Source organism: Cottoperca gobio, unplaced genomic scaffold (assembly GCF_900634415.1).
Source record: "Cottoperca gobio unplaced genomic scaffold, fCotGob3.1 fCotGob3_302arrow_ctg1, whole genome shotgun sequence".
NCBI classification, from domain to species: Eukaryota; Metazoa; Chordata; class Actinopteri; order Perciformes; family Bovichtidae; genus Cottoperca; species Cottoperca gobio.
Window position 1 is genome coordinate 82,771 of NW_021166912.1, and position 22,008 is coordinate 104,778.

The 22,008-nt window shown below is 42.0% G+C and overlaps 2 protein-coding genes across 2 annotated transcripts; one reads left to right on the forward strand and one right to left on the reverse strand.

The window, feature by feature from the left end:
* Window positions 1-189: 189 nt before the first annotated feature.
* Window positions 190-15,618, reverse strand: rnf130 (ring finger protein 130). The gene is made up of 9 exons (XM_029427242.1): window positions 15,359-15,618; window positions 12,177-12,468; window positions 8,451-8,642; window positions 6,255-6,505; window positions 5,930-6,001; window positions 4,234-4,316; window positions 3,721-3,817; window positions 3,371-3,557; window positions 190-2,873 (listed from the first exon to the last, which is right to left on the reverse strand). The coding sequence occupies exons 2-9, from the start codon at window positions 12,436-12,438 to the stop codon at window positions 2,761-2,763; spliced, it is 1,257 nt and encodes a 418-aa protein (XP_029283102.1). The 5' UTR covers window positions 12,439-12,468; window positions 15,359-15,618; the 3' UTR covers window positions 190-2,760.
* Window positions 15,619-18,104: 2,486 nt separating this feature from the next.
* On the forward strand, window positions 18,105-20,839 carry si:ch211-132p1.2 (proteinase-activated receptor 4). Its single transcript, XM_029427244.1, has 2 exons — window positions 18,105-18,586; window positions 19,350-20,839. Exons 1-2 carry the CDS (start codon window positions 18,487-18,489, stop codon window positions 20,432-20,434), a joined length of 1,185 nt encoding a protein of 394 aa, XP_029283104.1. The 5' UTR covers window positions 18,105-18,486; the 3' UTR covers window positions 20,435-20,839.
* Window positions 20,840-22,008: the final 1,169 nt, after the last annotated feature.

A 22,008-nucleotide genomic window follows, 5' to 3' on the forward strand; every position in this document is an offset into this window, starting at 1 on the left:
TATAAGTGTATAATTGTATAAGTATAAGTGTATAAGTATATAGGTATATAAGTGTATAAGTATATAGTTGTATAAGTGTATAAGTGTATAGGTATATAGGTTTATAGGTGTATAAGTATATGAGTGTATAAGTGTATCATACCCACTGCATGTATTAAACACTGTGTGATAAATACATTGAGGCAGCTGCAGGGTAAAGTATCGACTCTTTAATGCGAAAGCAGTTGGAGACAAAGTGAACTGAAAGCTTCACACACATCGTCTCCGTCACTGCAGCTAATATCATCAGGTATACATCGTATAATGCTGTTTATATATTGAGCCCCGTCAGTGGAGCGGATTATTATATTCAGAAGCTGAAGAATACATTTTAAAGAATCAGTCCGTCACTTCAGGAGATGCTCGAGTCCTAAGGTCAGTGAGCCAATAGGAAGACAGGCCTCACTAAGGTCTGTGAGCCAATAGGAAGACAGGCCTCACTAAGCTCTGTGAGCCAATAGGAAGACAGGACTCACAAAAAACTTAATTGAAAAGATTTAACAACATGCAATGTAAAGAGCCTCCAGATCAAATGGAGCCACAAGCTAAATATGAGACAGAAGTCATAATTAATGCTGCTTCTCTGACATTGTGGTGACGTGTTTCGGTTTAGTTTCTCATTGAATGTCTTGTTGCTTCTTTGTGTTTTGTCTTTCATGTTGGAAATAAGAGTTTTAACATTTATTATTTCTTCATCTGATAATAAAAATCTAATCAATGAATCCATCGGATTGTGTTAGCTGTGAGAGCTACAAGCTAATTTACTGTACAGATGAATATTATAAGAATAATATTAGCTTGGAGCTAGCATTAGCTCACCAAACATCTATAATACTGCAGATAAGGTATAGCTGTTACCGGGTTAACAAGTAGACACTCACTTTATACCTTTAGGATTTTATACTGACTGTTAGAATTTCGCTGTAACCCCGTCTGTTGGCTCACAGACCTGGGGACTCCAGATGTGTTGATTTTAGATATTTGATGAAGCTAACAGTTTCCCCCTGCTTCCACTATTTGTGCTAAGCTAGGCTACATCTTATTGTCTGACTCTGGAGAACAAAAGGGTGTAATGCTGTGTTGACACCATTAGCAAAAAACAAGCCAAATTTGCATGTACGCGCAAGTTGAAATTTTTCGTTGTTGAATGTAGGTAAAAATTACAGTAGCGTCTGTGGGCTCCTGACATCAATAATAAACATCTTAAATGCATTTTAAAATTACACAGTATGTAGATATCTGTGTGTTTAAATGTATTGCCTCATTTAGATGACTGAGCAGCTACAATGTTAGTATAGCCCTGATCAACCAAACTCCATTCAGAAAACAAGCATTTTAAGAGTAGTTTGGTTGTCGTCTTGCGGACAGACCTGACAAAGCATGAACTCAGACATTTTAAAAACCAGCATCATGATGGAGTTATTTCTGCATTATTTTTTCATTCCTTTATTGCAAGGAAATCACAGCTCAATGTGTTTATTCTGAGTTCATACCGCTGTAGTAAACCAGATTAATTCAATAAATAAACACAAATGATCCAACGGTTCAAACTTGTGCAAGGAGAAAATTGTTTTGCGCTTGGTGCGAACACAGCGTTACACATGTTGAAGTGTCTCTTTAAACCCAGAGAAGTTTAATAAGAAGAGCCGAGGACCCGGGACGCCTCCCTGAGGAACTCCAAATGTTAATGAAACAGAGAACAGGAGGATTTTCTGAAATGTTGGACTTTTCCTTTAAAGCTAAAGTTCTTTTGCTACAGGGGAGTTAACACTGTTTCTACAGAGGATCCGGGTCCAGTCTGATGAAGTTCAGCCAGTGAGGAGTTCTGATCCAGGTCTTCAGACGCAGATCATTAGATGGACAGAAACCTTTTCTGCGTTCAGGTTCTCTTGGTCGGTTCTGGTTCTGGTGCTTTACGGTCCTATTTGGTTCAGGTAAAATAGTCTCAGGTACAAATCTTTTGACCCATTTTCCACGTACACAGGAACCTTTTTAAAGTCTCAGGAACCGTTTCAGAAAACCTTTGTAGGAACTAAAAAGTTTTTTGAGAACACATGAATATCTTCAACACTTTGGAAATGTTTCCGAACCTTTTAATTGCTCAGGAACCCAACAGAACCCTTCAAGGTGAAACCGTTCCAGGAACCCTTTTAGGCAACTTAGGACCTTTTTCGGGAACCTTTTAAAGAACTCAGGACCTTTCCAAGAACCGTTTAAGGAATTTGTAAAGTTTGCCACAGACCGCAGAACCTTGTTAGGGACTCAGAAACTGTTCCAGGATCCGTTTAAGGAGCACTGGAACTTTTTTAGAAACCAGGAACCTTCTTAAGAACTCAGGACCTTTTCCAGGAACACAAGAGCGCTTTTAGGTACGCCAGAACTTTTTTCTATAAATTGAACAGCAACCTTAGCTCCAGGTTGACCAGAGGAACCTAGTTCAGGTTCTGGTTCCTGGGCCGGAGTTAGATCTCGGGTTCAGTTTTCAGGATTATTCAACCCGACAACCAGCTCCGGTTCCTCCAAAGTGTTTTTTCTTCTTTTGGTGAAAATAAAAACATGAGTGTCGAGCAAACGGGTCTAAACTGAGACCCGGATCCAGACAGTCCATGTTTAGTCTGATGGTTAAATTATGTTTAACAGTTCGTCCAGGTTATTGTTATCAGACCCCCGCCACCCACTCGTCCATCAGTGGTGGGGGGGTTGTAACTGTGACGACGGTCCTCAGGACTTGTTGTCGTCGTAGAGGTCGAGCGAAGCCTGGATGTCCGGCAGCTCCATCTCACAGACCGCGCTGCGAGGAGACATCGAGTTCCTGTTAAAGAAGTGCCCGCCGCCTGCCGGGACAGAAACACAGTCTCAGACCTCGTTCTTATTCTGGATTAAATATGTTACTATGTTACTATGTATATATATATATATATATATATATATATATAGAGCTTCATATATATATATAAATATATATATATATATATATATATATATATATATATATATAAATATATATATATAAATATATATATATAAATATATATATATATATATAAAATAATCATCAACAGCCTTGTACCTCTTTTCTATTTCAAATGTTTTTTGCTCTGAATGAAATAATTTATGGTAGTAATTTAATTACAATTCATCTGGTAGTACAAGGCTTAAAACTCTTTATATTTATAAAGTGAACTCCCCTTAAGCGTAGTCGTTCAAAAAGTAGCCGCTCACATAATATTACATTTACAAAGATATACGACTTAAAAGTGTTCTCAGTAAAACTGAGCAATATTTATCATAATATTACATCACTGTGTAACTCATGGTACTGCGTTCTTACTGGTCACAGCGATGGTGATGTCAGAGGGCATCCTGGGCGTGGCCTCAGGGTGGGCGGGGCTGAGCGGTTCCAGGCTAATGGAGGGGGGGTTGCTGTCTCCGGGCGGCGCCCTCTGGCTGCTGGAGGCCGAACTGACGCCCAAACGCTCCACGTCCAGCACCACGCTGTCCACGCAGGGGAGGCTGGTCTGAGGGGACAACCGCAGTTAGGGTTTATCTTTATCTGCACATCCATGTTAAAGACTTCAGGTAAAAGGATATATCTTCATATATTATACATATAATGTACACACTACATATATAAGATAAAAACAAAGATTGTTTTTTCATCAAAGTGTATTTCAGCCTCACCGTGATGCCCAGAGCCTTCAGGATGTTCAGTTTACACATGGGACACGTGCAGTGCTCGTTCAGCCAGGGGTCCACACACACCTTATGGAAGACATGTCTATGCGCACACACACACACACACACACACACACACACACACACACACACACACATTAAAGTATAATTAAATGTATAGTTCAATTAATTATTAAAGTATAATTGAATGTATTAATAAATTATATATAAATGTATAATTAAATGTATTATTAAAGTATAAATAAATGTATTATTAAAGTATAATTCAATTCATTATTGAAGTATGATTAAATGTATTATTAAAGTATGAATACATTTATTATTAAAGTATAATTAAATGTATTCTTATAGTATAAATAAATGTAGAATTAAATATATTATTAAAGTATGATTAAATGTATTATTATTTTTATTATTAAAGTATAAATAACTGTATAATTAAATGTATTACTAAAGTATAATTAAATGTATTAGGTATGGGTGTGTTTTCAGACTCACTTGCAGGGCAGAATACGGACCACATCGTTCAGCTGATACGCTTCAATACACACGGCACAGTGGTTAAAATCTGGATCAGTTTCCTGCAGCGCACGCACGCACACGCACACGCACACGCACACGCACACACACACACACACGTTGAAGTGACAACAACAGGTTCAAACCCTCTAGGAGCTGCAGGATGCTCGTGGTTTTAGTCTCTGTGGTCATTGTTTTTCATTTGTCATTAACGGCGTCCTGCAGTCTTTTGAAATTCCTTTCAACCCTTTCCTTGGGTTAGGGCTGCTGTCCACCATGTGTCATATTGCCCACCTGCTGTCCACCATGTGTCCACCTACTGTCCACCATGTGTCATATTGTCCACCTGCTGTCCACCATGTGTCATATTGTCCACCTGCTGTCCACCATGTGTCATATTGTCCACCTACTGTCCACCATGTGTCATATTGTCCACCTCCTGTCCACCATGTGTCATATTGTCCACCTGCTGTCCACCATGTGTCATATTGTCCACCTGCTGTCCACCATGTGTCATATTGTCCACCTCCTGTCCACCATGTGTCATATTGTCCACCTGCTGTCCACCATGTGTCATATTGTCCACCTCCTGTCCACCATGTGTCATATTGTCCACCTGCTGTCCACCATGTGTCATATTGTACACCTCCTGTCCACCATGTGTCATATTGTCCACCTCCTGTCCACCATGTGTCATATTGTCCACCTGCTGTCCACCATGTGTCATATTGTCCACCTGCTGTCCACCATGTGTCATATTGTCCACCTGCTGTCCACCATGTGTCATATTGTCCACCATGTGTCATATTGTACACCTCCTGTCCACCATGTGTCATATTGTCCACCTCCTGTCCACCATGTGTCATATTGTCCACCTGCTGTCCACCATGGGTCATATTGTCCACCTCCTGTCCACCATGTGTCATATTGTCCACCTCCTGTCCACCATGTGTCATATTGTCCACCTGCTGTTCACCATGTGTCATATTGTCCACCTGCTGTCCACCATGTGTCATACTGTCCACCTGCTGTCCACCATGTCCACCATGTGTCATATTGTCCACCTGCTGTCCACCATGTGTCATATTGTCCACCATGTGTCATATTGTCCACCTGCTGTCCACCATGTGTCATATTGTCCACCTGCTGTCCACCATGTGTCATATTGTCCACCTGCTGTCCACCATGTGTCATATTGTCCATCTGCTGTCCACCATGTGTCCTACTGTCCACCTACTGTCCACCATGTGTCCTACTGTCCACCTGCTGTCCACCATGTGTCATATTGTCCACCTGCTGTCCACCATGTGTCCTACTGTCCACCTGCTGTCCACCTACTGTCCACCATGTGTCATATTGTCCACCTGCTGTCCACCATGTGTCATATTGTCCATCTGCTGTCCACCATGTGTCCTACTGTCCACCTGCTGTCCACCTACTGTCCACCATGTGTCATATTGTCCACCTGCTGTCCACCTACTGTCCACCATGTGTCATATTGTCCACCTGCTGTCCACCATGTGTCATATTGTCCACCTACTGTCCACCATGTGTCATATTGTCCACCTACTGTCCACCATGTGTCCTGCTGTCACCGTGTGTCCTGTTGTCCACCTGCTGTCCAACATGTGCCCTACTGTCCACTATGTATCCTACCTGTGCCAGACGTACTTACCTTGTCTCCTTTCCTCACTGTCCTTGTGGTCAACTTCCCGATGGCTTTCTTCGCTGCATCACCAAGACGCCGCTGAGAGACACAGGGGGAGGACACATTATTAGTATATTATTAGTCTCCTTATTTGTATTTAAGATACATTTTTGGACACTAGAAATGGGGGGGGGGGGGGGGGTGACTTGCAACAAAGGCTCTAAGGAAGGAATTGAAACCGCAATGTTAAACTTACATAGCCACTCAGCTAGCAAGGTGCTCAGACTCTGTATGTTATCATGTTAGCGTGTTAGCTGTGTGTTAGCCTGTTAATGGTGCGTTGGACTTTCACCTGGCTGCGGTCGCGGGCGCTGGTGTAGCGGATCTTCTGGATGAAGTAGAAGATGAGCCACGCCGACGAGATGATCATGAGGACGATGAAGGAGATGGAGACAAAGACCAGCGAGCCTCGGTTGATGTTCTTGGTGGGACCACGTTGACCCACGAACACAGAGACCAGAACCGTCAGGTTCCTCTCCAGGTGAGCCTGGATCTCTTTACCGTACGTCTCTGTGATCATCACCGCTACAGTGTCCCCGGTACCTGCAGACAGAACCAGACCAGGACATTCAGGACCAGAACCAGGACCAGTACTACACTGTCCAGCAGTTAGGGTGGAATAGGGGACATACAAGCAGGGCTGTTTAGTTTATAGTTTCCCTATTGTCATCTTTAGTGGTTATTTGCATAAAAACACACAATTCAAATGATCAGGAAAAAAAATATTTTTTATGTAAATATTTGTTTTGGCATCAGTAATTTTAATGATGTATTATCAGCTGCTTAGAGCTTGTGTTAGGAAGTTAAACAGTTTATAATTAATCTAATATCTATTTTATATTAATGTGAAAACATCTCCAAACAACTGGATTTATTTAAGTTTCTCACCAAAGACATTTTACAAGATTACATTTGAACACATCATGATAACGTTATAATTTACCTTCAACCAGTACACATTTTTACTGAGTAGAGCCTGAACGCATCATAATGTAACTCAGTGTAACCTCCATTAGCGTTAGCCGTTAGGGCTGCTAACAGCTAAAAGTTAACGCTAAATAGCTCTCCTCCTAACCATTTCAATATGGATTTATTGTTTAAAATGCAGCATTATCAGAAGAACAGGCTGCATCTCCTCAGGCTTATTGTTGCCGTGTTTTTGAGCATTTTTTCTCTCTCCGGTCCCAAACAACATGAGACTTGATACAGCGTGCGTCTGCTGTTACGTCATTGTTCATGTGCAACTGTCACAAATCATCGATATGAGAAATTGATACGGAGGCATGGTCGGACAACTAGGAACAAGTTCTCGATCCCCATCCCTATGCAAACTACAGTTCCCATGATGCAACAGTCCATATTGTCTGCCATGAGGAGAACATACTCCAGTTTGAAAGTAAAAACTGATATTCTTTCTCATTTCACTTACACGTCTCTTCTGTTTTATTATGTATTATCATATTCAGAGTTCAGACTGTTTTCTGTTTTGAGCTGCATTTTGTTATTATTCATTAATTTATTTTCTGCTCTCTGACATTCAGCACCAGGACACGCACACGCACACACAAACACACACACACACACACACACACACACACACACACACACACACACACACACACAGTGTAAGGTCACAGTGACCTCATCAATTAATGACACGTTCCCGTCTTTTATAGCTATATTTAGAGCTCGACATCGAGAGACACACACACACACACACACACACACACACACACACACACACACACACACACACACACACACACACACACACACACACACACCTTTGTGCTCCTTCTCTCCAGGTTAGCTGTTTCCCATTCTTTATGCTAAGCTAAACTAGCTGTTTCTCACTGTTTCCAGTAGTTATACTAAGCTAACCTAGCTGTCTTCCTGTTTCCTGTCTTTATGCTAAGCTAATATACGTTCCCCAATATCGTCTTTATGCTAAGCTAAGCTAGCCAGCTTCATATTTAGTGTACAATCCTGAGAGTGGAGTATTCCTGCTCAGGTACACTGTACACTACCTACTAGCTGGTGACCATAGCTTAGCATTTAGCAGCTGTTAGCGACCATGTTAATCATCTTTAATTAGAGCTCGACATCGAGACACACACACACACACACACACACACACACACACACACACACACACACCTTTGTGCTCCTTCTCTCCAGGTTAGCTGTTTCTCATTCTTTATGCTAAGCTAAACTAGCTGTTTCTCACTGTTTCCAGTAGTTATACTAAGCTAACCTAGCTGTCTTCCTGTTTCCTGTCTTTATGCTAAGCTAATATACGTTCCCCAGTATCGTCTTTATGCTAAGCTAAGCTAGCCAGCTTCATATTTAGTGTACAATCCTGAGAGTGGAGTATTCCTGCTCAGGTACACTGTACACTATCTACTAGCTGGTGACCATAGCTTAGCATTTAGCAGCTGTTAGCGACCACGTTAATCATCTTTAATTAGCATTAATCAGCTGTTATGACCTTCGTGTCCCATCTTCACTGTCTTGTCGGTGGAGTTGTTGTAGATGAGCACGGCGGTGGCGTTGTAGGCGGTGGCCTTCAGGATCTTCTCCTTAAAGGTGCAGTTTCCTCTCTGCAGCAGCGCCACCCAGTGAACGCTCCGAGGAGGGACCAGGAAGCGCGTGCCGGGGTCGCAGCCCTGCCGGTCCACCACTGGGGAGACACACACCGTTACCATAGTTACTGACATGTTAAAGGGACCTCTGCTGTTTTTAAACATAACAAATAGTTTCTATTTTAATTATGTTTTCTCTCTAGGGTTGAAATGATTCCTCCAGTAACTCGACCAGTCTGAATATTAATTAATATATAATTTGAACACATCATCATTACATTACATTACAGGTCATTTAGCGGACGCTCTTATCCAGAGCGACTTACAGTGAACTAACTACAGGGACAGTCTCTCTGGGGGTTAAGTACCTTGCTCGGGTACAATGGTGGCAGCCCTAGTATTGAACTCACGACCTTCTGGTTTGGAAGGTGGAACCACCAGACCAGTGGTTCCCAAACTTTCTATGGCCAAGGCACACCAAATCAAATCAAATTTATTTATATGGCCCAATATCACAAATTACACATTTGTCTCAGTTTTTACAGACTGTACAGGATACGACACCCTCTGACCTTAGACCCTCTGTCCTTAGACCCTCTGTCCTCAGACCCTCTGTCCTCAGACCCTCTGTCCTCAGACCCTCTGTCCTCAGACCCTCTGTCCTTAGACCCTCTGTCCTCAGACCCTCTGTCCTCAGACCCTCTGTCCTTACACCCTCTGTCCTTACACCCTCTGTCCTTAGACCCTCTGTCCTCAGACCCTCTGTCCTCAGACCCTCTGTCCTTAGACCCTCTGTCCTTACACCCTCTGTCCTTAGACCCTCTGTCCTTACACCCTCTGTCCTTACACCCTGTCCTTACACCCTCTGTCCTCAGACCCTCTGTCCTTACACCCTCTGTCCTTACACCCTCTGTCCTTACACCCTCTGTCCTTAGACCCTCGCATCGCACAAGGAAAAACTTCCTAAAAGAAACCCCATAATTAAAGGAGAAAAATGTTAGAAACCTCAGGGAGAGACTGAGGAGGGATCCCTCTCCCAGGACGGACAGACGTGCAATAGATGTCGTGTGTACAGGATAAACAACATAGTACAAATACAACATTTGACATTATGTCCAAGCCAAAATCTAAAGACACATCTGTATTCATATCCGTGCAAAATCCCCTCTATAACACATAGTATCACTGTTATCACTCTGTGAATTTGTTTTTAGCCTAGTCCTTGTAAACTAGCTATTCTCCTTCACACTAGCAGAGCCTTTGATGTATCACACTCTAATATTTCCCACCATGCGCAAATGGCTAAAACGAAGCATATAAGACCTATTGTTTCTATATTGTATTTATTCTAAGTGTGTAGGACAAAGTACCAATAAAGTACAGTGCTTCCCTGCGCAATGCCCACCCACCCCTCCCCCCCTGAAATTCAAGACGTTTTTTTGTTTAGTTTTTTAATATATTCACAACTCATTTTTCACATTGAACAGGTGCTCTTTTATTAAATAAACTAAACGCTTATGTCATGTATCTAATTTATTTACACGTTTCAGTTGTTTTGCGTATTTACATTCTCTCCTCTGCTCTGCTTCGCGAAGGGCGGAGCTCCGCTTCCAAACCCACGCGAGCGCACACACTTACAGTCAGAGACAGAGCTGAGGAAAGGTAAGGAGAGAACTTAAAAAATCTGCGCCACGCACAGATCTGATCCAGCCCAGGCAGCATCCCGCAGAGCAGTAAACCTAGGGGAAACACTGAAGTAATTAAAAAAAAATTCATAACCTTGTGTACAGTTAAATGCAATAGGCCTAATTGTTTCAAAATCCCACGGCACACCGGGATTTGTCTCACGGCACACCATTTGGGAACCACTGCACTAGGCTATCACCACCACCTCATCACAGTTCGATCAGTTAAATTACTTACTTTTATAGGAGTAGCCCATAAGACGTACCTGTATACCTTTTAAAAACAATTATATTTAATAGTTTTTATTTCTTTAAAACCCCGGATGTAAGATGGCACTAAATTGCAGTAAGTGTATAGGAACATCCAGCATTGCTGAAAAGACGTCAGGTCTAAATGTACACTATAGTCATGTAGCCGAGAGCAGTGTTTCCCCTATGTTTACTGCTTTGGGGGGGGGGGTTGTGAATATTAAAAAATAAAGAAAAAGAAAAACACCTTGAATTTCAGGGGGAAACAATGGAGGGTTATGATGAGGATAAAAGTACATAACCACTAACTGTTCACTACTCTGAGCATTTCAACAGGAAACTCAGTAAAATAGAGAACGAGCTGAATCTGTTCAAATCGCTGCCGGTATGAAAAGTTTTGAATCCAAAATATTGCAGGTGAGAATTTATTTTATTTGTCACGCCCCTGCTGTGTAAAAGCCTTAAATCTGTTTAGATTTTATTGAGTCTTTTTTATTTATTGATATAATTGTGTGTTTATGTGTTTGATCAGTTATAATAGATATTAAAGCTCAGATGCTGCACAGCTGCTGCTGCAGTGTCCTTCTGTAATCTGACACTTCAGAGCAGAGACGCCCCGACCTTCAACACCGCCGCAGTGTCTCAGTACTGCATATCTTACTACATGTACTACTATATACACTACATATACTAAATATACTGCTGCCACTGTGTCTCACTACTACATTCACAATATCTACATCCACCAAAACAACACCAAGATACAGGACAGACAGACAACTGAAAGAGATGCAAAAATGACCACAAAGAGACAAACGACAACAAACTTGACTTCTACTCTGCATTAAAGAGTAACAAAGTGGGTGTCCCCACTCAAACATAACATAAGACAACTTTCCGTCATAAAATAAACTAAGACGTCCAGACCTCAGAGCCGGGCTGGGGACGATGTTCAGGATTAGAGGTTATTTAAAGGTTTTAAATGTCAGGAAGTTCTCAGTTTCTGCTGACTCCGTTTATCTCACATTGTCATGCTGCTTTATTCAGATTAACCTCATTATTATTATATTAATAATATTAATATATAAATTATTTAAGCAATAGCTCACGACAGGCCGTGGTATATATAATATATATAATATAATATAATGAGCATATATCACGGTCTGAAGTGAGCTATTGCTTTTGTAAAACGGTTACCAAGTGTGGCAATATGAAAGAAAAGTACACACTTTTTATTATTAAATAATGATGTTCAACATAAAATAGTCCCTCCGTTGCCTTCTACACAGAACATAGTGCGAGGTGGTTGCTATGCAACAACACTAACAGCTGCTCTGCTCGTGGTCTTTTAGGGCTTCTTCTCTGGAGGCACTGATGGATCCACTCCTCCAGAGCAAAGCTTTGTTTCTTAACGGACTCATTTAACAGCTGTAACGGTGTAGCTTTCTCTCAGACGCGGAGGGATACTGACTTGTTGTGAAAAATGACGACAATTCTACCCGTGATATACGCTCACTATACCACGGCTAAGAACCAATCAGATTGCTTGATTTGACATGTCCGTTTTATAATAATCAGCATATAATATAATAACAGCAGTAATTCAGAGAGACTTAAGGCTTCCTGTTTGACAGTTTTTTAAGGATTGAAAAAAGTACTTTTTAAATCTAATAAAATCGCGTTAGTAAGACGTACCTCCGTGGTGCGGTGCCGGTGCAATGACGACACCTCGCGTGTCCACCTTTGGGGAGTTCTGTCCGTACGTCCCTTCGTCGCTGCTCATCATGTGGACACTGTTTCCTCGTCCGTCCAGCACAGTGGCGTTCACCGTGGCACCCACGTACTCCTCTGACACCATGGTTCTGTCAGAGCGGGCCGCGGACACCGAGCGGGACAGGGCGAGGACATGGACCAGGACCAACGGGACAGGGACACGGGTCCACTTTGGAGACATCATGTCTTCCTCTCAGTCTTCGTTACATCCAAACTGTCAGGAAAAAGAGTAAAATGCCTTAAAAGAAACTACTTCCAGAGGACGCCAGTGTCCAACTGTCTCCTGTATGTTGTCCTAACCTCTGTCTTCAGTGTTATTTATGTCCTCAGATGGACTTCTTTGTCTCTCGTCTATGTCGTTCAATGGTCCCCTTTATCTTGTCCTAACCTCTAAATCTTTGTCCTCAAAATGTCTCTGTATGTTATCTTAATGTCTTCAAAATGTCTGTTTGTATTGTAAATGTCTCTGCACGTCTTCTAATTGTTCCTTTTATGTCTTCTAAGTGTCCGTTTGTCTTCTAAATGTTTCTATATGTCTTCTTAATGTCTATGTATGTCCTCTGTATGTCTGTTTGTGTCCTCTAAATGTCTCCGTTTGTCCTCTCAATAACTGTGTATGTCTTCTAAATGTCTGTTTGTATTCTAAATGTCTCTGTGTGTCTCTGTAGGTCTTCAAAATTATCCCTCTCTATCTGTATGCATTTATGTAAATGTATGTTTCTGTGTCTCATGTGGCAGGTTGCCACTGATAAAGTTTACGTCAGGATCAGGAATCGTGGCTGCGCCTGCTGCCCTGGTCCTGCTGGACACCAGGAAGCCTTTTTGACATTTTCCTGGATTCATCCAAACTTTCTCTTTTTCAACACAACATCATTTCTGTCAAATGTTGTATTTGTACTATGTTGTTTATCCTGTACACACAACATCTATTGCACGTCTGTCTGTCCTGGGAGAGGGATCCCTCCTCAGTCTCTCCCTGAGGTTTCTTACATTTTTCCCCTTTAATTATGGGGTTTCTTTTAGGAAGTTTTTCCTTGTGCGATGCAAAGGTCTAAGGACAGAGAGTCTAAAGACAGAGGGTCTAAGGACAGAGGGTCTAAGGACAGAGAGTCTAAAGACAGAGGGTCTAAGGACAGAGAGTCTAAAGACAGAGGGTGTAAGGACAGAGGGTCTAAGGACAGAGGGTCTAAAGACAGAGGGTCTAAGGACAGAGGGTCTAAGGACAGAGGGTTTAAGGACAGAGAGTCTAAGGACAGAGGGTCTAAGGACAGAGTCTAAGGACAGAGTCTAAGGACAGAGGGTGTAAGGACAGAAGGTCTGAGGACAGAGGGTGTAAGGACAGAGGGTCTAAGGATAGAGGGTCTAAGGTCAGAGGGTGTAAGGACAGAGGGTCTAAGGACGGAGGGTCTAAGGACAGAGGGTCTAAGGACAGAGGGTCTGAGGACAGAGGGTCTGAGGACAGAGGGTCTGAGGACAGAGAGTCTAAGGTCAGAGGGTCTAAGGACAGAGAGTCTAAGGACAGAGGGTCTAAGGACAGAGGGTCTAAGAACAGAGGGTCTGAGGACAGAGAGTCTAAGGTCAGAGGGTGTAAGGACAGAGGGTCTAAGGACAGAGGGTCTAAAGACAGAGGGTGTTGTATCCTGTACAGTCTGTAAAGCACACTGAGACAAATGTATAATTTGTGATATTGGGCTATACAAATACATTTGATTTGATTCTTAATGTCTCTATTTTTCCTCTAATGTCTTTGTTTGTCCGCTTTACGTCTGTATGTCCCCTTAATCTCTCGGTTTGTCCTCTAAATGTCTCTGTAGGTCTTTTTAATGTCTCTGTATGTCCCCTTAATGTCCTCTAAATATCTGTTTGTCCTCTTAATGTCTCTGTTTGTCTTCTAAATGTCCCCCTTAATGTCTCGGTTTGTCCTCTTCATGTCTTATAAATGTATCTGTATATCGTCTTTATGTCTCTGGATGTCTTATAAATGTCCCCCTTAATATCTCTGTTTGTCCTCTGTATGTCTTCTAAAAGTATTTGTTTGTCCTCTTTATATCTGTGTGTCCCCTTAATGTCTTCCAAATCCATATGTCTCTGTATGTCTGTTTATCCTCAAAATGTCTATGTCTTTCGTGTTAATGTCCTCTAAATGTCTCTGTATGTCCCCGTTTGTCCTCTTTATGTCTTCTAAATGTCCCCTTAATGTCTCTGTATGCGCTCTAAACGTCTTTGTCCTATATATGTCTGTCTGTCCTCTTTATGTCTTGGTATGTCCTCTAAATGTCTATGTGTGTCTTCTAAATGTTTGTTTGTCCTTAAACATTTCTCTGCATGTCATCTTAATGTCTCTTTATGTCCTCTAAATGTCTCTGTATGTCATCTTAATGTCCTCTAAATATATGTTTGTCCTCTTAATGTCTCTGTCTTCTAAATGTTTCTGTATGTGCTCTAAATGTCTTTGTCCTCTTTATGTCTGTCTGTCCTCTTTATGTCTTCTAAATGTCTCTGTATGTCCCTTTAATGTCCTCTGATCGTCTCTGTATGTCTTCTAAATTTCACGTTGTGTCCTCTTTAATGTCTCTGTATGTCCTTTAAATGTCTCTGTATGTTCTCTTAATGTCAGATTGTCCTCTTTAAATCTCTGTATTTATTCTAAATACTTGTATACCTAAATACCCTGTATGTCCTTCTTTGTGTGTCCTCTTTATGTTTCTGTATGTCTTCTAAATGTCTTGGTATGTCCCCTTAATGACTCTGTATGTCTTCTTAATTTCCTTATATGTCCTCTTTATGTCTCTGTATGATGTTTGTATGTCGTCTTTATATAAATGTGTAATTTACATCTACAAATGTCGTCCACAGATCTTCTATAATAAAGATTTATTATCTCCTGACAGTGAACACAGCCCTGGATGAGACGTTCAGGGACCGACAGTGTTTCTGTCACAACATGGAGCATCATCACAGGCCAACATCTGGACCTTCACCCCGCCATGTCTTCAGATGCCAAACACCTCCTGTTATTCAGAACTCCGTTTAATACATGCTCATTTTAAACTGTAGTGTTTACAGGTATTTGAAAGCAGCCACTTTATTCCGCTTTGTCTTACCGTGTGCAGGCGGCCAGACAGGCAGGCTCCCGGGCTGCAGACCCCCGCCTGCCTCCGCTCTCCTCCGCTCTCCTCCGGCTGTTATCCCGCTAAATGTCCGGCAGGGCTCGGTGGGTTACCGGCCGCTGGATCCTGCAGTTGGTCGGTGTTTTATTCCGTTTTGTTTCCGCTGGTTGTTTTACGCTGCGGAGGCTCGAGCCCCGTCTCTCGGCCTGTTACAGTTTGGAGCTCACTGCGCATGCGCAGAGCCACGGCACGGGTAGGCGGCAGACAGGGCGCGTGCGTGTGCGATACCTTCATGTTTAGGTACCTGAGATTTGGATTAACTGTCGCGAGACCTGTCGCGAGACCCCGTCCACCCGTCTGTGGTTTTTAATAAAACACTTATCAGCACAATATAGACTATAGTGATGATATTATAATATAATTTTTATATATATATATATATATATATATATACAAATTATATATATTATTTTTAATTATATAGGATGGAGAGGAGCTGGATGCTTTCAAACAAGCACATAAAGTAATACAATACATATTATTCAGTATCAGTGTATAGTTTACACAGAGTTAAAGTTTCAGATATAAAACAAACCTTGAATACGTATATAGGTTTTTGTATTATTAAATATAAATTCATTTATATTTATTTATACATATTTATGTATTTATCTATAGTTATTTATCGTTATTTATATTTATTTAGTATTTTATTTATAGTTCTTTATTTATATTTATTTAGAGTTTTTATAGTTATTTGTAGATATATTCTCTATGGTCATTTATAGTTATCTATATTTATCTTTATAATAGTTCTAATAACATAATAATAATAATAATAATAATAATAATATTGGTCAGATGTATGCAGAGGTTCTCAGTAAAGAGAATATGTGCAATAATTCAATGTTCAGCGGTAATGTGACAGAGAGTCTAATGAAGAAATAATCAGAAGAAACTCAGCAAGCTTCAGATATTTAAGATGAACGTTTTATTGATATTTAAACACAGTTATGAGGACAGAGAGCAATGAAGTCCTAATAATGATTTGTAGTCATAATAACTTCTTGCTTCCATCATGCACCTGGATGCACGTATGGATTCTTCTTTTTTAAATGCGAACACATCATCATTTCTGTCACATAAATGTTTTTTTATGTTGTTTATCCTGTACACACGTCATCTATTGCACTTCTGTCCATCCTGGGAGAGGGATGATAATTATAATAATAATAATAATAATAATAATAATAATAATAATAATAATAATAATAATAATACATTTTATTTAGAGGCGCCTTTCAGGACACCCCAGGTCGCCTTACAGTGCATTTAAAAGTTAAAACAGCTAAAACAAAGACGGAAAACAAATGAGTCAAACCGACAGATAAAACAGGCAGGACAGAGTGTGGAGAGACAGAGTGTGGCGAGACGGAGAGACGGAGGATCTGTGAGAACATGTTGGTTGTGTTAGAGTGAGTAGGGTTAAACAGGTGGGATTAGACTGTTTGATGTGTGGAGGCAGAGAATTCCAGAGCCTGCAGCTAAAAGCCCTGGCTCCCATGGTGCTGAGGCGGGAGGTGGGGACAGTCAGGAGTCCGGCTAAGGATGAGCGCAGGGAGCGGGAGGGGGTGTATGCCTGGAGGAGGTTTGAGAGATAGGTGGGGGCGAGGTTGTTGAGGGCTTTGTATGTGAGCAGAAGGTTTTTGTAATCAATCTGGTGCTGAACAGGGAGCCAGTGAAGTTGGATGAGGATGGGGGTGATGATCCGGGCAGCCGAGTTGAATGATTTGGAGTCTGTTGAATAGTTTTGTGGGGAGGCCAGAGAGGATAGCATTACAGTCGTCAATCCGGGATGTGACAAATGCATTAACCAGGATTTCAGTGCTGGATTGTGACAGGGATGGGCGGAGTCTAGAAATGTTGCAGATATGGAAGAAGGCCGTCCGGGTGATATTTTTTATGTGGGGTGCAAACGAAAGGGTGCTGTCCAGGATGACGCCAAGGCTTTTGACTTGGCTGGTGAAGGATGCAGGGAAGCCGTCGATCATGATGTTTGGGGGTGGGGTGGTTAGGATTTTGGAGAGGGTGTTTTTGGAGCCGATGAGCAGGGCCTCAGTTTTGCTACCGTTTAGCTTCAGGAAGTTCCTGCTCATCCAGCTCCTGATGTCCTAGAGGGCGGTGGTGGGTTTGGTTGAGATCTAGACTTACACTAATACCTCCTAAAGAACCTCCTGATCCCCGTTTATGAAACCAGAACCTCCTCAGTGACTATTAGTACCCTCTAAAACACTTCTGAAAGGACCCCTTATTTAGTTTTTGAGTTTCTACTTGTTTCATGTTTTTACTTTAACGTCTGTAACTTTGTGTTTCTATCGTCATGACGGTCAGAGTTGATTTAAACTGTCTACTTCAGAAGAACAACAGCAGAGTTCAGACACAGGAAAGCTGCTTATCAGCTGCTGGTAGAGAGACAGGAAGACGGAGAGGGAGGGAGATGGAGACACAGGAAGACGGAAGACGGAGAGGGAGCAATAGTAATGTTTTATATATTAAAATAAGCACTAAACCTGACTAAAACTTTGGAGTTTCTTTGTCTCTTTGTTACATGTTGGTACGTCTATACTTGAACCCACACACACACACACACACACACACACACACACACACACACACACATCTGGATGCCATCTGCAGAGGAGGCGAGTCTACACCAACAGCTCTGAGATCAGATAACACAAAGAGGCTGCAGAGCCTCACGGCACTGATACTGCCAGTATCAAATCAAATTTGATAATAATACTACTACTACTACTACTACCAGAGTACTACAGGAGGACTACCAGAGTACTACAGGAGGACTACAGGGGGACTACAGGGGGACTACAGGGGGACTACAGGAGTAGAGGATTAGAGGATGACTATAGGAGGACTACAGGATTACAAGAGTGCTACCAGAATACTACAGGGGGACTACAGGAGTACTGCTGCTGCTGTACTGTAAAACCACAGGACTGTTGTTAGAGGAAGAGCGCTGCTGCTATCGAGAGAATCTGAAGAACTGGGAGGTCAAACGGTCAAAAGGAAAAAGTTGTTTTGTTGTAAGAGGAAGAAGTAAGAAGATGTTTTTTGGGACTCTGGTCTTCGTCTCTCTGCTGTCGTCCGTCTGCAGCGTCTCTCCGTCTTCTCCTCCTGCAGACGAATGTTCCGGCATGTCCGTCCGTAAGTCTTCTTCTGCTGCTTCTTCTTCTGAACACATGGACAGGTTCACACTGGTTTGATCCCCAGCAGCCTGTTTCAGCTCAGGATGTTTCTATTATCTCAGAGAGTTTAAACTTAAACTATCAGATTCTCACTTAAAACTATGTGTGTCTGTCTTTGTTTACAATCTTCGAGCGGACCAAATGTTAAAGTGTTTAAAGTAAGAACATTTAGCTAAAGTGAGGACATTTTATTTAAGTGAGTACACTTTGTTAAAGTGAGGACAACAGAAAGAGTTGACGTTCATTTATAATTGATAAAATATTTTTAAAGTGTTTTTTAATGTTTTTTAGCTTTGTAAACTTTAGTAGATAGTTGATACTTCATTTTAACTTACCTGGAGATGAGAATTTATTAAATATTCATGAACTAAATATATCGAATGTATGTATGTCGTTGAAGACACAGACCAAATACAAACATCTTAAAGGGAAACTCCACCTTTAAAATGTTCGTTTTATATATATATCAGTGTTTCCTTGAACTCTTGGAGAAAACTTGCTTTTTCTCACGTGGCTCCACGATGAACGAAGAATCTAAAAACAGAATTTTTGATGAATTGAAGTTTTAACAACCACAAAACTTTCTGAAAACATCCGTTTACAAACCCTCACAACTCTTGCAGAATAAGTCTCATTCAACGTAATATTTGAAACTCTTTGGCCGAGGAGCGGGCATGAGACGCTCCTTTAAACGCTCCCTGTGCACTTTCTGTTCCCCGCAGGTCTGCGGGCGTTCAGGCTGAAGATGAGCTGTAACTTCAGCTCTCTGAAGGAGAAACAGCTGAAGGAGATCCAGGCGCCGACCACCAACCTGTACCTTCCACTGCTCTACCTGCTGGCCTTCAGCGTGGGTCTGCCCTCCAACCTGCTGGCTCTGTGGGTGCTTCTGTTCAAGACCAAACCGCTGCCGTCCACCACGCTGCTCATTAACCTCACTGCCGCCGACAGCCTGCTGCTGCTGGCACTGCCGTTTCGCATTGTGTACCACTTCAGAGGGAACCACTGGGAACTGGGCGAGCCCTTCTGCCGTGTGGTGATGGCGCTGTTTTACGGCAACATGTACGGCTCCGTGCTGTGTCTGGCGCTGGTGGCTCTGGACCGATACGTCGCGTTGGTTCATCCCTTTGGGGCCAAGACGCTGCGCAGCCGGCGGACGTCTCTGTACATGACAGCGGCGGTGTGGGCAGTGGTGCTGGCGGCCATGTTGCCGTTGCTGGTGTCGCAGCAGACGTACGTGCTGGACGAGCTGCAGATCACCACCTGCCACGACGCGCTGCCTGAGGAGGAGCAGGAGAATTACTTCCTGCCATACTTCGCCACCTTGTTCACCTTCTGCTTCCTGCTGCCCTTCCTGGTTGTGCTGTTCTGCCACGGTGCCGTGCTGCATACACTGCTGGCCGAGGGGAAGCGTTACGGCCACGCAGTGAGGGTAACGGTGCTGGTGCTGCTGGTGTTCATCGTGTGCCTGCTGCCCAGCAACATCCTCCTCCTCCTCACATACGCAGACAGCTCGCTGGACGGAGACGGCGAGGACATGTACGTCCCCTACATGGTTAGTTTAGCAGTTAGCACCTTCAACAGCTGCATCGACCCCTTCATCTTCTACTTCGTGTCCGTGGAGTTCAGGGAGAAGGCTAGGAGTGCCCTGTGGTGCCGCAGCGAGGACACACGGCCATCTGCGGGGAATACGGTGTCGTACTCTTCATCCTCGTCATCGGGCCTGAGGTCGAAGGTCACCGTGCTGTCCACGACCAGCAAACTGTCAGAACCACGTTTACCTGACGGTCACGTGACCGCTGCCGTCTAGAGCTGCAACTACTTACATTAATTTACAGATTATTAACATTATTAATCTGAATAATATTTACATTGTTAATCTGCAGATTATTTACTTGAAATGTCATTAAATGTCACTTTAATATAATATAAAACAGAATATTTGAGAGGCTGGAAACATGACTTTAAGGATTAATCGATTATGTAAATATTTGTAGATTATTATTATTATTATCTGTAGACTCTTCTGCGTTCATCACGTCTTAAACTGAACGTTTTGATTGAAGGCAGAATTTAAACTTCATGCTTATTACTATAGTTTATTTATATATTAATAAAAATGAAGAATATCAAAATATATTGTTTGTGTGTTTGTGGTTCATATATTCAAGGGACAGTGAAATTAAACAACTTGTATTAAAACTTCTGAATAAATTATAAATGTCTTCATGTTTTATTTGGATGTTTGTATGTTGGAATAAAAACATAAATGGTAACTTTTTGTGTGAGATCGTTAAGAACAAATCACAAAAACGTGCAGGTAGAAAAGGTCATGATGTCATTTTAAAGTGAATAAATCATTAATCTAATCAAAGGAGTTAATTTAAAAAGGAAATGTGTAAAACACTTTTAAAACAATATTTAAAAATAAGATGATTAACATGGAGAGGTTTGTGTGTCCCTATGTACCTAAAATATGTGTTGTCTGGAGCCTGGTGCTCCTGGTAGGGTCTCCCAAGGCAAATTGGTCTCAGGCAAGGGGTCGGACTAAGAATGGTTCAAACGACCTCATGAAACAGAGGGAAAGAGAAGGAGAGACCCTGCCCGGAGGAAGCCCGACAGCGAGCGCCTGGTGGGCGCTTCTGGAAAACCGTCCGGCACCTCAGGAGGAGAAAGCGGGGAACCATCCAAGCTGTGTACAGCAAGGGTGGGACCCTGCTGACTTCAACTGAGAAGGTTATCGGGCGGTGGAAGGAGAACTTTGAGGAACTCCTGAATGTGACTAACACGCCCTCTATGGTAGAGGCAGAGCTGGAAGCTTTTAGGATTGACTCAAACCTCTTGATCAATCCTAAACCTAAACGAAACTATAACTCTTTTGAAAGCCTTGTTCTTACGCTCTCAAACCCAACATGGAAACAATAAAGCCAGTTTTATTTGTTACTGTGTACCGCCCTGCTGGTCCATATCCTGAATTCTCAGAATTTGTATCAATTTTAGACCTTAAAACAGATAAAGTAATTATTGTAGGTGACTTTAATATTCATGTGGATGTTGATAATGAGCCTTAATAATGTGTCAATCTCAATATTAGATTCACTGGGTTCAGTCAGAATGTACATGAACCAACTCACTGTTTAAACCACACTCTGGACCTTGTTCTGGGATATGGTGTTGAAACTGAAAGTTTATCAGTGTGTCCACATAATCCTCTTTTATCAGAACATTTTTAATAACTTTTGAAGTCCTGTTACTGGACTACAAGCCAGTAAATTTAAGGAACATCAGCAACTAATTCAATACCAGGACTCAATATTAATATAACAGAGGACTCCAACTAACTTTAACTTTAGCTTTTAACTTTAGTCCCTCCCAAATTAATCA

What these genes read in the sequence shown, in the direction of transcription:
- rnf130 (XM_029427242.1), bottom strand. Translation starts at nt 12,438, where the DNA reads ATGATGTCTCCAAAGTGGACCCGTGTCCCTGTCCCGTTGGTCCTGGTC. An exon ending in ACCGGCACCGCACCACGGAG is followed by an intron (nt 8,643 to 12,176) that starts GTACGTCTTACT and finishes GTGTCTCCCCAG; the next exon opens with TGGTGGACCGGCAGGGCTGC. An exon ending in GCGCCCGCGACCGCAGCCAG is followed by an intron (nt 6,002 to 6,254) that starts GTGAAAGTCCAA and finishes TGTGTCTCTCAG; the next exon opens with CGGCGTCTTGGTGATGCAGC.
- si:ch211-132p1.2 (XM_029427244.1), top strand. Translation starts at nt 18,487, where the DNA reads ATGTTTTTTGGGACTCTGGTCTTCGTCTCTCTGCTGTCGTCCGTCTGC. An exon ending in ATGTTCCGGCATGTCCGTCC is followed by an intron (nt 18,587 to 19,349) that starts GTAAGTCTTCTT and finishes TGTTCCCCGCAG; the next exon opens with GTCTGCGGGCGTTCAGGCTG.